Below are 14475 nucleotides of genomic sequence, written 5' to 3' on the forward strand. Positions count from 1 at the left end.
TGACAGAATACTTCAGTGCAATGGGTAGCCATTTAGGCCATTCTGCCATTCTCCCACTTCAAAGAGATAGACTGTTTCTCCTTAAATGGTGGCATTTTCCCTTACTCAGACTCTTCCAGAGGTTGAGACACTTGCTTTTCCCTACCTTCAGTTTCAGCTGTGGCCAAACACAGTCACCAAACCAAACATTCAGGAACACATGTACTGTTTGAACTGAGAAAGGAATTTTTTCTGCCTTTCACTGAGTTGGACAACAAACTCCCACAAGGGTGATGGCAGGACATGCTGTAGGCAAAGCAGTGGAACGATGATCTGTGCAATGAGTAGGAAGTCAGGTCCAACAACAGAAGATTCAAATGCAAAGTGGTTGCTGACATACCTGAACTGCTACCCAGCGCATAAAAGAGCAGCAAATGTTCACTGTACTAAGCTCACCATTAAAGACCACATTACTGATTACTTTCCCATCATTACCAACCTGGACAGCTTCAGATTCTCAGCCCTCCCTTGCAGAAGTACCAAGTGCCAGCAGTATCCATGAACACACTTAAAAGGCACTCAGCATCTCTGGAAGAAAACCAAACCTGGTAAGATGCTTCCTAATTGGCCAGTCTTTAGGGAACTCCAGCTGGCAGGTCACTGCAGTGATGCATCAGGGGAGCATGAATTAATCACAGCTTGGTGCACACAGATATGCACAACAGGGAGAAAAGAGAACATATGAACTGCAGAAACAATGTGCTGAAAACCAAGAGGAAACATCAAGCAAGAGAGGTGCAGGGGGCTGTAGAACTGTCAACCAACAGTGGTACCATAGTGGAGGTGCCAGCCTGTCACACAAACTCTTGAAGTTTAATCAGGAGTTCTGCTCTGTGAAAACCAAAATGCCTCTAGACAAAAAAATCCATCCGAAAAGAACAGAGCTCACCTAAGGGAATGTCCATGGCTGTCACCACTGCTCCAAGAGTGTTCTGCACAGCTTCCCCCACCTTCCTGGCAATAAGTGTCCCCCCTTCCTCATCTGAAGGCAGCTCAGCCACATCTGCATGACACAAGAGTAAAGGACTCAACACTTAAGTCCAGCACAATTTCTGCCAAGTTTCAGTTAATTTACAAATTTAGCAAAAACCAGCAGCAAACCCAAAAGGCAGCTTGGAGCCTCTCCTCCGCCTTTATCTCCCACGTCCCTGATCTTGGATTGCAGAGTTTTCACTTTCATTTCAGCAATAATGGACAAAATACAGCAGCATCCCTGCTCTGATGCTAGCTCCACACCATCAGCAAGTGCCAGAAAAACAAAGTAAAGATCCAATTAGAAAATAATTTTGTCAGGGAGTCAGAAGTCTGGTAGCTCATTGCAAGGGTCTTCTTCCTGCCAAAAGACATCAAGCTCTGGAGCTTCCCTACTAAAATCTCTGTGCCAAAACCCCATTTGAGCAACACTGTCTACACCCAATGGAAATGGTTGTGAGCCAGAAGCCAGGGACAAAGACTTCAGACTAACTATTGCCCAGGGATAATTCTGTCACAATCAACTCAGAATTACCTAACTGGATGCCCCTGTTGTCATAGCAGTTGTCACACACACGCACTGGTGCTGGTCCCCAGCCTCGCTCAGGCACTGGACGGGTCTTGGAAGAACAGCCATCACAGAAGCCCTCTCCACAGGCCCGGCAGTGATGTTTAGTGTCATTATCTTTAAAAGGCGTGTTGCACTTATTACAACTCTAATCAGAACAACATAGAAAGAAAAACTGTTAGTTTGATCTTCCTTAATAGAAAAATAGAGAGCAGAATCCCAGGATGGCAAGGCTCAGACTGAAATTGTGAAAAATACAGTTACACCCAAGACTTGGGTGCTACCAGCCCCATAACTTTACCCTAGGGAAGTGATTCAGACAGGTAGATGTACAGTGGTTAAGCCAATACATTGCTATGATCCCTTCATTCACAATCACAAATAATTACAGCCACATCATGCAGGGCTGAATGGTGGGTATTTGATCTTTGTGGGGGTAAAAATTCAGAAGGCAGTTTTCATTGAAGAAGTATCTGTTTCCCACAAGACAGAGGAAATCCTTTCCCAGTTGAATTGTTGGGGCCAGCTTTTTGCATCTGGTGTGAAGCCAGAGTTTAATCTCTGCACCTATAAAAATAGTACTATCAACTGCAGTAGGCAGATTTAAGATGTTGATTCTTTGCTTTGAAGAGCAAGTTCATGCAAGCCAGGATTTTCTGTGATACTGCTGGGAGAGGAGCTCACAAAAAGTAGGGAGAAACAGTCTCTTTAGCAGGGCTGGGCAGAGTCTCTGTTCATACTTTCTCAGGCTAAGTCAAGAATGGGAAGAGCTGAAAGCATTTCAGTTTTCTCAAAATTGTAGAAGGGCTTGCTGCAATAAAACAAGAAGCATTTGGAATCTGCAGAATACTATATTACTTAAAGGGTGAGGAAAAGGGTTTTTAGCTATGCAAAGCTTTTCTCAACAGCAGCTGCTATTTACCAGGATCTGAGAGTTGGGCCTCCAGTAAGCTGGGGCAATCTGGTCTGTCAACCAGGAGGTCACAGCTTTTGTGGGTCCCAGGCTAAGTTCAGATACTGATTGTGCCATGAAATTCATCCCATCCAACAAACGCTGGGCTGCATTGTTGTTGTCTTTCAGAAATCCATCGGTCTGGAATGAAATGGATATTCATTTAAAAACAGGGAAACCTCATTTTTTTAGATGCAGAGGACTCTGCAACCCACTGCTCCTGTTAAACTGAAGGGCAAGCAGGAGAAAAAATTCACCAGCCCTGCTTTGAAACACAGCGGTAGGTTTTAATGGTGTATCATTCACATGAAACGTTCATAAACTGGCAACTTAGCCATTTCAAGATAGCCAAAAGATGGCTGAAGGCCCTTGCAAAAGTTCTTTTAAACAGCAGAGTCCGGGACCAGCTGTAATGAAAGCCAATTCATTTTCTCCATCAATGTCCCAAAGATCCAACATAAACATGCACGTGGCTGCATACATACACAAAGACTATCCAGCAACCAGACTTACCCCTGGCCAGACGTGCTCAATTTCTGTCCTCACTACAGTGTTCACAGGATCTTGGTTGCCAAACCAGTACTGTCGGCTGCGGTACACCACCCCACAGTTGGGGCACTCAATCACGTATCTGCAGAAGAGGAAGATGAGTTACCTCAGTGAGATACTGGAAGTCCAGTGCACCAGGCAGTGTAGAGGCAACAGAGAGCAGAAAGATCTTAGCTGCAGCACTCACCCTGACCAGGCATACTTGGCAAGGCCCAGCCAAGGGGAGTCAGTGGAAGCAGAGGTTTTTGGCACCACACTGACCTCCATCCCTCGTTCGTAACAGGCCTATAACACAAAGGCTCAATTAAAACTGCATTCTTGGGAATCCCAGACTCCAGGTCTTGCAGCTGTTTGGCCACATGGAGCATATAATTGGCACACAGTGGTCTCCACAGCAAAGGAGAGCACTCATCAAAACTGGTTTAAAAACAAAAACAAACCCAACTATCAATAATGACATCAGGGAAATATTTCTACAATAAAAACCATGATGGTAGCTGAAAATTTTCCTGTCTCCTGCACACATCCTTCAGAAAAATTGGCTAATACCAAGGAATGGACAGAATCAAATAAGAAGAGTAACCACATCAAGTATGTAGGTCAACATCACCCAGGTTGAGAGCAGCTGGGTTCACAATTTAGCTAGCAAATGACACATAGCACGCAGAGACGATGACCTCTCCAAGTGAAAATACAAGTTCAATGGGGATCACTTTTTCTTGTCAAGACCACAAGCACCTCTAACAATGAAAAAAGTGCAAGAAAAAAAGGCACATGCCTGTGATATTCCTCATTTATTGGGCCATCCTTTCCTTCTCCATTCTTCAGACCTTGTCCTTGTGTCACTACTCACCTTGCAAGTGTAGACTCTGTTATCATACTGGTGAGAATATCTGCATCGACTTTTGGATTCATGAGGGACTCCTTCCTTTGCATGGTTCATGCTCTTCTTACAGCCACACCTGAGTATGCAAAAGCAAACCATGTGCTGATGCTGTCAGATATGGGACAGATGTCACCAAGAGTTCATTTATGTTACTATCTTGCATTTGTATAGGCATAACCCCAAACCATTTTCACAACTGTACATACAGCAATGACATCATTTATCATTGAAAGGCAGGCTCTTTGGAAGGAGGTGTAGCAACTGTTTCACAGTACAAAGCAGCACCACACAACAGTTCAGTGTGGGAAATGATGACTGTAGTCAATCTAAATTTCACAGAGAATTTTAGGAAGAACTAACCAGGTTTGGAAATTGACCAGGACAGAGTTAACACTGCAGCCTTTGCAAGGAGCTGCTAGAAATTCTCTTAATGAGCATAAAAGAGCAGGAACATAGCACTATATCATATATGAGAGAAAGTGTTTCCAGAAGCATAGTCAGCCATAACATCATGCTGCTATAGTACCTCACAGGCTCAGAGCACTGACTGCCATCTACTGCCCTTCCAGGCTCAATCTTTGGGCTCTTCCCAGAGAATTGCAAGCCAAGCTCTAATCAAACCTGGGGCTCCACTTAGATCTAGTCACTGAACACAGCCCAAGCCCATGATGTGTGCTTTAGGATTGTTTATACTGTTTAGGTAATAAAAATGGCATGAAAAGCCATCACAGGAAATTTCAGGTGATTTCTTTAGACACTCCTTTCTCCCTGCCCTGTGTGCACTGGGGAAAAGATATGGGCAGAACAGGTTTGTAGCCATACAGAAAAACAGAATAGGCAAAGACTACGCATCCAGCAATAACAGCCGTCCAATTCACATACGAGCTGAATTTCAAGTGAATTCTGCCTGGAAATACTAGCAAATAATGGGTGATGTCAGGTCTCAAGACGTCACAGAAACTTCACATTCAATGGCTGCAGACCAGGGCTGCACTATCTTCTAGAAGGATGAGGGTGCATTTGTCATCTACTTACCCACAGCTGAGGCACACAGAGGAGCATGTGAAATATTCATCTGGAAAGAAAGAGCTGTGAGCCATCTGGTCATCGGGGATCTCCCCACTGAACCGGTCACTTAGAGCCTGTCAAACAGAAAATAATGAACTGATAAGGGACTGAGAGCAATGCAGACATTTTATGAAAGCTTTTGCAAGCAAAAGCCTGGGTTCCTCTACTGGAGGGATAGGCAGAGAGAGAGTACACAGCTACCAACTAATGTCTTACTAACCTGGAAACCAAGACAAGGATTAGAAACCAAGCAAGAAGACAATCTTGCACTTGTATGGAAGTGACCTGAATGCTTATAAGATACTTACTTTTCTCCTCTCCTCTCTTCCTGCCCCTACTTCAAATTTTATAGCAGAAATGGGTGGCAGAGGATTGCATCCACCTCTGTGCATACAACACATGCCCAAAATAGCAGGGTGCTTTCTAAAAGGGCCTTGCATTCCAGAAACCTCCAGAAGGAATCTCAGAGAGTCATTTCTTACAGCACATGAGGACACATTCTTTGCCCCTCAGCTCAGAAAGTGCAGCCCTGAGCTTTCCTCTGGCCCCTTGAACAACTGCTCTTCTCTGGTGAAACTGCAAGACTGAGACAAAGGGATTTGTTCCCTTTCCTGGGAGCATCTGTTCTCAGATTAAGTCAGTCCTTAGCCTTGGCACACTTAACTTTTTCAGTTCTTTTCGGTGTTATGTTAAAAAAAAAAAAAGCAAACACTGGAACAAAGCAGATGGTTAGGGTTTTTCTTCATGGAGATCTCTGAAGGCAGAAGGTCTAACTGAAACTCTTCCTACAGCTGAGGTTACTACAGTGGCTGCCTTTCTTTCTCTTCCTCCCTCTCCCCTCCCAGGGAGTGGGGGGTGGAGCATCTCTGCTGTCTAACAAGGGTTGACTGCACATACACACAGACATGCGCATATCTCTTACCACAGTTTCTCTTAGATAAGATCTCTACGTAGACATCTGATTTCACAGAATTTCAAGGAAATTAGCTTTAAAATCTCTTTCAAACTTGATGATACTGGCCAATGGATTCAAAAGTTAGGAGGTGGACATAGATCTCTAGCAAGCCTTGTGTCCTCAGGAAGTGAAGCAAAAAAAGTTAATTTGTAGTCAGTAGTGACCTGAACACAGCAACCACTTTACTGGACATGAATTTAAGTATACTAGCAGCTCTATCTGAAACTGGATTACTTCAATAAAATCCTAGAAATTAAACTGGAATTAACCACTCCAGCTGTTCTCCCCTTGCTGCCTGCCTGCTCCCTAATGCAAGGAACTGTGTACATGCCACCCTGATACCTCCCTCTGTGCTTCACCTACCCCAAATACAGAGCAGCTAGAATTATCTGTTCCAACAGCTATGACTAACATCAGAAAAGACTGCTAACACTACCTTCTGCAGATATGCCCCAGCTTAGTCCGTCCCTCCCCGATGACAGTTATTTTCATTGGCCCAAAGAGCACATGATGCTAATCAGGTAGTGGTAGCAATGTGCAAACGTATGGAAACTTGTAGGACAGACTGCAAGTGTGAAGACCCAAAAATCCCTCTGACATCTTAGCAAGGTGAACTTTCTAAAAGAATCACCAGCTGCACTCTCCTATTCTTTTTCATCAGCCTTCTGATCTGATGCTGCACCTCTCAAATGATACATCATTTGGCTTGATCCCATTTTATTTCCTAGCTACCAACACATCTCCTTCCTCCTCTTTGCCTCCTAGCCCTTGGGTTACACTACACTCGCTGCTAGGTTTTGCCAACCATTAACTCCCTCCAAGTCTCCTGCATTCCCTCCCCTTGTGCTGAGGCCATCCTTAGAAATTTCACCAATAACTCCTCCTGGGACTCCTCTTTGTAAATCACTGTCATTAAGTGCTTGTCACTCACAACATCAGTTATTTTTTTTCTTTCCCAGTCAGTTTCTTCCCATCTCAGTTTTTTTATTTTGCTCTGGTTTGCTCTCAACTTTTCTTGAGCTTTCAGGGTCTTTGCTAAGGTGTTTATTTGTTTTAAAGTAAAAAAACTACCCAGCCTACCTGGCTGTTACACAAAAATCATCATCTTCATGGACAAACTTGCTTTATCTCCAGACATCTGCAAGTCTGCATCGCTGGTTCATGTGCTCTATCTTTATTAGCTGCAACTGACAGTTACTAGCAACAGCGATACTAATAAAGATTGTGACAAACTCTTCTCCACTTACTTTTAGTGCTTTGTAGATAACCCCAGGCTGTCTAGGTGACCGAGTGGTATTGTTCTCCAGCTGCTGCTCCACAGCTCGCCTAAGTCCAGAGAAATCTGTTGGAGGATTGTATGTCCTTGTTCCCTTGTAGTGGATTGAGCTGAAAGCCTCAGGAAAACAGCTTAGCTTCCGAAACCGATCCTGAATGAGCTTCTCAGGAACCTCAGAAGGATGATCTATATATAAGAGTATCAGCAAGTATATAAACAACTGATTGTTTTAAATAATATTTAAATTGCACAGTGCTTTCATATGCAACACAGTGCTAGTTTTCCTAATTAAACCTTCTAATACATCTGGAATGCAGTTGTCATTATGTTTTACAAGAAAGAAAAGAAACAAAATGTTTCCAAAAGCAGTCTCTGGTTTTTGATACACAGCTTTAGATTTTAAGGCCAAGTTCCACAGGTAAAACCAGAAACATCTAGGTTTGGAAACACAGATATCCAGAATAAGAAGAGATTTATGACATAATATAAGGAAACTCCATGTCAGTACACTTGTTAACTCTTCTCACCAGACCATAACTTGGTATAGCTAGTCCTAGCACCTGACAAGTGGAAGACATGAACCTTACATGGGCTGCTCATTCTCCATGTCAACCCTGTAGGCAAGGAAGATCGAGCTTCTATCAACCCTTTGTACATGGTGAAGCACTTCAGAACTGGCCACATCAGGTCAGACTCTATAAGGCTGACCAGATTCTTCTGCCTGCTTCCAAGTACCTGCTGCAGATTTCAGAATAAGGCAGGCCCCTACTTCCCTGCCCTAAAACTACATAAAACACTCTTATCTCAATTATCCATCAAGGCAGATGGTTACAGCTTACTGCAAATCCATGTGCTAAGAGGTTTCTTTCCTATTCTTACCATGATCAGAAGTGATGATAAAAATATAATTTTACTACCCTAACTTTGCAAACAGGTGCAACTATCATTATGGGTCACTAAATTAACCTGCTGAAACAGCAAATTTCAACAACTATATGAAACTCTGCATTGCTCATCAGCAAATTGGTATGTAAGAAAAGGAACCACCTCAACAGGTAGTTTAAAAGTAATTAAGAAGTCACTCTAATAATAACCAGAAAGAATGCCAAGTTCTTCTACTAGCTCAAGACCTCACTGGTTAGAAAAACCAAAATGAGAACGTGGGCAAGCAGGGAGCTGCTGTGGTACTACACAGCAGAAGACTCCCAGATGTTGACAGACAGCAGGACTGAGCCTCAGCTGCTACAGGCCAATTCATTAGGGCTCTTGCTCATCAAAGCATCAGAAATGGACAGAATGAATGAAGGTTTCATCATGCCTTTTGAAACATGTAAAAAATGGAGCCAGGAGAAGAAATTTAGATCGCTGTACAGTCAAACCCAAAACATGCAGTGACTTCCATAGGACAGTGCATTTCACTCAGACATACAAATAAAATACACAATTTAAATATGCATAATCCAGTATGACATGAGCCAAGTTAAAAGTACCGGTGAAGAACACTGAAAGCGATGGGAGTAATAGTGTGCCAGGCCTGCTACTTTGGCCATATCAGATACTTGCAGAGAAAAGTGGTGTCAAACCGTCAGCTCTGTGCCACAACCTCAGTCCCAACCTCACATCAGCCTCAGAACAATGTTGGTCCACAGAATGTAAAAAAGTAGAGTGAGGGTACTGTAAGTATTAAAGTTCACCAATTTCATTATTCTTGCTCATCCTAGTTTCTACATAGAGTTTTATTTCAGTTTTTTTGCAACAGGATATTCCATACCCCTGCCAAAAGTCCAGGGTGTCTCAGTTTTCACCTTCATCTACCATATCACCCATGCTCATGATTTGTACAATGACCCCTCCTACGGCTGGCAGAACTCCCATCATGACTAGTCAGTGCTGATGTCCAGCTGGCTAAGAGGATTATTCTAGCTGATCTGGGGTAGTCAGATCGCCATCAGGGAATGCTCTGCTATAGCCTGGCTCTCGGAGTGGAACAAGTGACAGCAAAACCCGAACCACATCTTTTGCATGGTAGTAAAGAACACTGATACTCAATGCAACCTGATAATTTATAGATAGCATTTAGCACATTGTAATTCAGTTTCTTACTGCCTACTCACCAGAGCCCAGTAGCTTGGTGTACACAGTCTCGTGAAAGATGATGACACCTGGACCCAAAGTTGACAGAGGAACATCTAGGCCACAGCGGGCTGTGGTAGCTTTTAGCTCCTTGGTGAAATGTTTTAAATAAGCCTCCGAGGCATCACCAAGGAATTTGAAGAGATCATTGTGGAGCCTGTCAGCACGAGTACGGTAGATGACAAGGTCAGAGATGGCCAGGACCTTCAGCAGCAGCCGTGTTCTCTGGCTTAGGTTCACAGTAGCCCCCAGGAGGCCCTCTGTATCAATTACCACCACTTTGCGGACAGGGTCATAGGCTGCCCAGACTCCAACTGTGCAAGACTCTTGGGCTGGAGACGTCTTGAAGACTTCCCGGCCATAGAAGAAAGTGTGGTTAAGGGTATGAGACTTGCCATCCCCCGTGTTCCCAAAGATGGACACTACCTTTAGATGCTGGTCAGGACTGCAGTCCAGTTTCTTAATAAAGTCTTCTTCATTCCTTACCTTCCAAAAAAAGAGAAAAATATTACAACTATGCAATTGGAGTAGACAACACTGAAAACACACCTGGTTTCAGGATTCATAAGATTAACAAGAGTGACTACTTCCTGTTCAGATTTCATCGTAAGTTTCTGAAGCACTAAAAAGTCCAAAGCAAAATATTAGAAAGCAGTTTTGTAACACGTACACATCAATGGGCTTTAGGCTGTTCCATCGTGTAGCTGTGTTGGAAGCGATGCCTCACTGTGATTACCGGTCTAGTGAAACCTCTTATACCTCACCCCATTCCCTGAGGCAGTCTGAAGAAGGGAGCACAACTGTACTTCCAGGTCTGCCAGAACAGCTCTTTGGAGCATGGCAGACACTCCCAGTGCATTGGTCTTCTGGCAAGCATCCAAATTCAGGTGCAAAACAGGGGAGTGCTCTTGTCACCTTAAATTGCCTCATCCATAGAGGCTGAGCACCTGTTTAGGGAGAAAAAGCTCCTCCATGCAGCTGTGCTGCACCTATCCACAGCCAGGGGCTCTCAGACACAGCCTGTCCTGCTCTCACTGCTCTCCAGCTGACAGATCCTTCATCTGAAGGGAGGGGCAGAAAAGAAGGATGCAAAGTTGTGCACTGGAATCAGATGGTCGAAGCACATCAAACTGGCTTTTATAGAAGTGCCACAACTACCTCAATTACCCATTTCATAATTTATTGTATTGTGCTTTCATTTAAAAAAAAGAAAAACCACAACACACACACACAAACACAAAACCAAATGAGAGTAGACAGCCTTCATCAGGTAACTTCTCTTTGGCTTCACATAGATTAAGTGACAAGCATCATGCTATTTAGGTTAGAGAATAGGGCATTTTCTGTTCAGATACTAAAGCAACAGTGAACAGATGAACAAGCAATGAAACAGGTTAGGGCTCTGTATAAGACCCTGCCTTGTTTTTGTTGCAGAATATGGCTTTGGCTTTTAAAGGTTTCATGCTTCTGGCTATGGTTGTTTAGCACTCGCTTTTTCTTCTTCTAACAGGTTTTATCCACGTGTTATGTGACAGGGAAGAATATGACAGGGGCACTTTTTGAGAAAGATTAAATTCACCTCCTTAGTCACGATTCCCTCCTCAGGGAATCCCTGTCAGCTGAAAGGAGCAGGCCTTCCATCTCTTCTCGTCTGCCTCTCAACTTCTGGAAGTTCCTTGGCTATTTCACCCCGACAAGTACAGTTGGAAGGTCTCACGATACATGATCCACAGAGGCCATGAGGTAATAAATGGTTTCTTTGAACAAGTTTATTCTTAGATTAGCAAATTAGTTTAAGGCTCAGCCAGCCCCATTCGCTCTGGTCAAATCTAGACTATGAAGGAAAACAAAAAACAGCCAGCGTGCCAAAACCCAAAAAATAACCAGTGTGCCAGATTGTGGTTGGGAACAGCGTTCAGAAAGAAAAACTGTGGACTGTGGGGCTGCAGTATCTTCTCACTGACTCAAAGCATACAAGGCAGCCTCATATTGTGGAAGAAAACAGGAAATAGAGAAATCAAAACCCTCTCAGTAGAATCTTTCCTGGTGTCTGCAGGAGACATCAAGATAAACTCGAGTTACAGGTGCACAAGAAAGGGTCTGCTTTTTTGGTAGCTGTGATTATTAGCTTGTCATCAGGCAGGTAGATGACAGATGCTCTTTCTCTTAGTGTCTCTGGAGATGTCTCTGTGGATGAAAGGAAGTTCTTGGTTCACAGCATAGCTCCTAAAAACATTCACAGATCTTGATAATATAATAATATTATGTGTATGTAAGCAAAAAGGAACATGATAAAAACAAAACAATCTGGAGAAGAAGTTAACTCTTGCCTCCTAGACTTCTCACCATAAGGGTGGCAGAGCCTCTTTTTGCCAGAGTCAGAGGTTACGTACTCCCTGGACAGCACAGCTGCGTAAGTATTGGCAGGACAACTAATAACGAAGGTCTTTCAGGCAGCACTGGTTGTTATTCTGGTATCAGTTTGGGAGAGTTTGTGGAAGGGGCTGAGTCAGTAATGTCAGAAGACATAAAGGATAATAGGGACCACAGGAATAAGGGTAGCTCTGCAATGCATTCCCACCAGTAAAAAAACAGCAGTCAACTCAAACTCCACTGCAGTTGAAATTGTCCCAAGCTGAGCTAATGCAAATGTCCACACCACCAGTCGTCTTTTGCATTCAATGTACTTTAACAACCGCTGATACTGTGGGAAGAAGAGCTGGATTGCTGACCCAGACAGAAGAAAAGTTGGTTCTAGACCACTCCAGCAGAAAAGTTATGCTGAATATAAAATCAGACACCCAAAGCACTGAGCTGTTATCCCCTCCTAAGGCTCTAGACTTTTTCAGACTTCCTTGCTGAGACAGAACTCGCGAGTGATTCGGACAAGCAAGTCACCCAGGAGCACAAGAATGCACCCAAGTCCAGCTAGTCCTATATTGTGTCTCACAGGACTCAGTAATGGGTGAGAAATAACTTAGACATTAAAAAAGTAAATGTTTCCTAGCATGTTTTACCACAGTAGCATACTACTACTCTCAGTAGTCAGATGTCAAAGGACTTCCCGAACAGTGGTTGCATCTAGATACTCATGTTTGGTAAAGAACCAGTAGGCCCATCCTCTAGGAGGTTGTCTAACCCCTTTGTGAACATACTCATAGTTTTGGATCCTGCAACATCCTGTCACAATAAATTCCATGTGGGGTGGGGGGGGAGAAAAGAAACAAAACCAAAAACCAAACCAATACAACCAAAATAACCCCTTCCTTTTGTTGAATATGCTTGTATGTCATTGGGTGTTCCTTGCTCTTGCGCACTTGTCTTCTTTAACCACTGCTGAGCACAGGGATGGTACTCTCAAAGAACCATCCACAACAATCCCCACATCAGTAGCCAAATTTACTTCCCTTGAGCAAGTTCCTTTAAGACATTTAAAGTCAGAGTGGGTGTAATAAGTGTCGAAGTACTAATTAACCCCCATTGGGCTCAAGTCCCACTTCTCCATTTTGCTCCTCATTTCTAAAGAAATTTGCACAGTACCACCTTCTGCTCCATGTGCAAAGGACTCATGTTTCCACAGCTGTGTCCACTCCCACGTTGTCCAAGAGCTCCACATCTCTGACATGAGCAGCAGAGAGTATGAAACCTTCCTTAAATTGCACAGCAATGTCAATTAAGAATGAAAACTTTCTATGTCTAACCTAAGACAAGAGGCATATCTCTCCTGTCCCTTCTCTATTTTGCCATTTCTAGTATCAGACACTCATTTACACTTTTGTTACAGCTCTTAGAAGAAGATTCTCTTCTAGAAAGAAGAGTTTTTACTCCATCATAGGTTAGAATCCTGGTTAGCCTTCTTTTATAGTTTTAACTACATTTCTGTTAGCAGCTGTCATCCAGCCCCCCATGCAGTCACTCCACCCAAGCTGAGCTGAACTGAAGGTAAAGGTCTTCAGCAGGAAAAACAGAGAACTTTACACCTGAAGTCCTCTCTAAGGAGGACACAAAACCTCATACCATGCTGCCATAGAATGCATTTAGATCTGAAGCATCCTTGTCACCCATACTTGGCAAGCTATTATACCTAACATAACAAGTCTCCTAGATCCGAGCCATAATAAAAGTAGAACTGTTTAGGAAGAGAGAAGAAACAAGAACTGCTAAAATTACATTCCTGCCTATGAATTTCTTGGAAACAATGTTATTAAAACAATAACATGTTAAAAACTTATGAACAAAATCCATAAAATGGAACAGAGTTTCCAATGACCTGTACTCACAGAACTTTAAATCTGCCTCCACACAAAACAAACACATTAAGAGAATCAGACATTTTTACCACAGTTTTCTCCTTTTAAAACTCTTCATGAACCCTTTAAGGCTTGCTAATATTCATGGAAATGGCGCACAAAGCCAGAGCTATGCCACAACAACACAGTACCTCAAAACAAAAATCAAGAGTGCTTAGCATAGTATTCAGAGTGCCTTCGTTTGCTGGTCTTACACTCCCATTTTGACTTACATTGGTACTTCTGTTGTTGCATTTTGAAATCTTACTCTTTGCTTGGCCTGATTTTAACAGAGTATTTTTAATAATTAAAATACATTTTCTGCAATCAAGAAATATACCATCATACAAATAATTAATTTTATGAGTCATTAGACTTGCCTGACAACCAGCGAACAACAATATCTTGATATCAACCACTAGATCAATAAAGAGGATATAAATTTAACACGCTTTTCAATTAATGGAAAAATAAGCTACAAGATTTGTAACAGCACATCCAACTATATACCAGCATAAAATTGCAAACATCTGAAACAAATCAGTCTCCAAGTACAAGCGGTCAAAACAAGCAAGTGAAAAAAAACCAAATATTTCCCTTAAAGCATTGGCAATACAAGCAACACTGGCAATACAAGCAATTCTGCTCACGGTTCAGAAAACATTTTAAAAAGATAATGCTTAAAAGAATTCAAACTAACACCTGAAATCAGAGGGAGAAATGGCAAAGCAAGCTAAAACAAGATCTGCAACCTTTTAAGCAGCCCTGAACTTCTGAAACACAAAACT

The 14475-nt window shown here is 42.8% G+C and overlaps 1 protein-coding gene across 2 annotated transcripts in view; it reads right to left on the reverse strand.

Moving 5' to 3' along the window:
- ZFYVE1 (zinc finger FYVE-type containing 1) overlaps positions 1 to 14475 on the reverse strand; it is a 30018-nt gene that overhangs the window by 4201 nt on the left and 11342 nt on the right. For both annotated transcript variants that reach the window (XM_069784307.1, XM_069784306.1), the window contains exons 4-12: positions 9380 to 9884; positions 7237 to 7451; positions 5002 to 5108; positions 3934 to 4042; positions 3268 to 3365; positions 3045 to 3162; positions 2502 to 2672; positions 1547 to 1727; positions 929 to 1042 (exon numbers count right to left, since the gene is read on the reverse strand). In XM_069784307.1, the coding sequence (XP_069640408.1) occupies positions 929 to 1042; positions 1547 to 1727; positions 2502 to 2672; positions 3045 to 3162; positions 3268 to 3365; positions 3934 to 4042; positions 5002 to 5108; positions 7237 to 7451; positions 9380 to 9884 (1618 nt within the window). The remainder of the gene's footprint in view (positions 1 to 928; positions 1043 to 1546; positions 1728 to 2501; positions 2673 to 3044; positions 3163 to 3267; positions 3366 to 3933; positions 4043 to 5001; positions 5109 to 7236; positions 7452 to 9379; positions 9885 to 14475) is intronic.

This window comes from Haliaeetus albicilla, chromosome 5 (genome assembly GCF_947461875.1).
Source record: "Haliaeetus albicilla chromosome 5, bHalAlb1.1, whole genome shotgun sequence".
NCBI classification, from domain to species: domain Eukaryota; kingdom Metazoa; phylum Chordata; class Aves; order Accipitriformes; family Accipitridae; genus Haliaeetus; species Haliaeetus albicilla.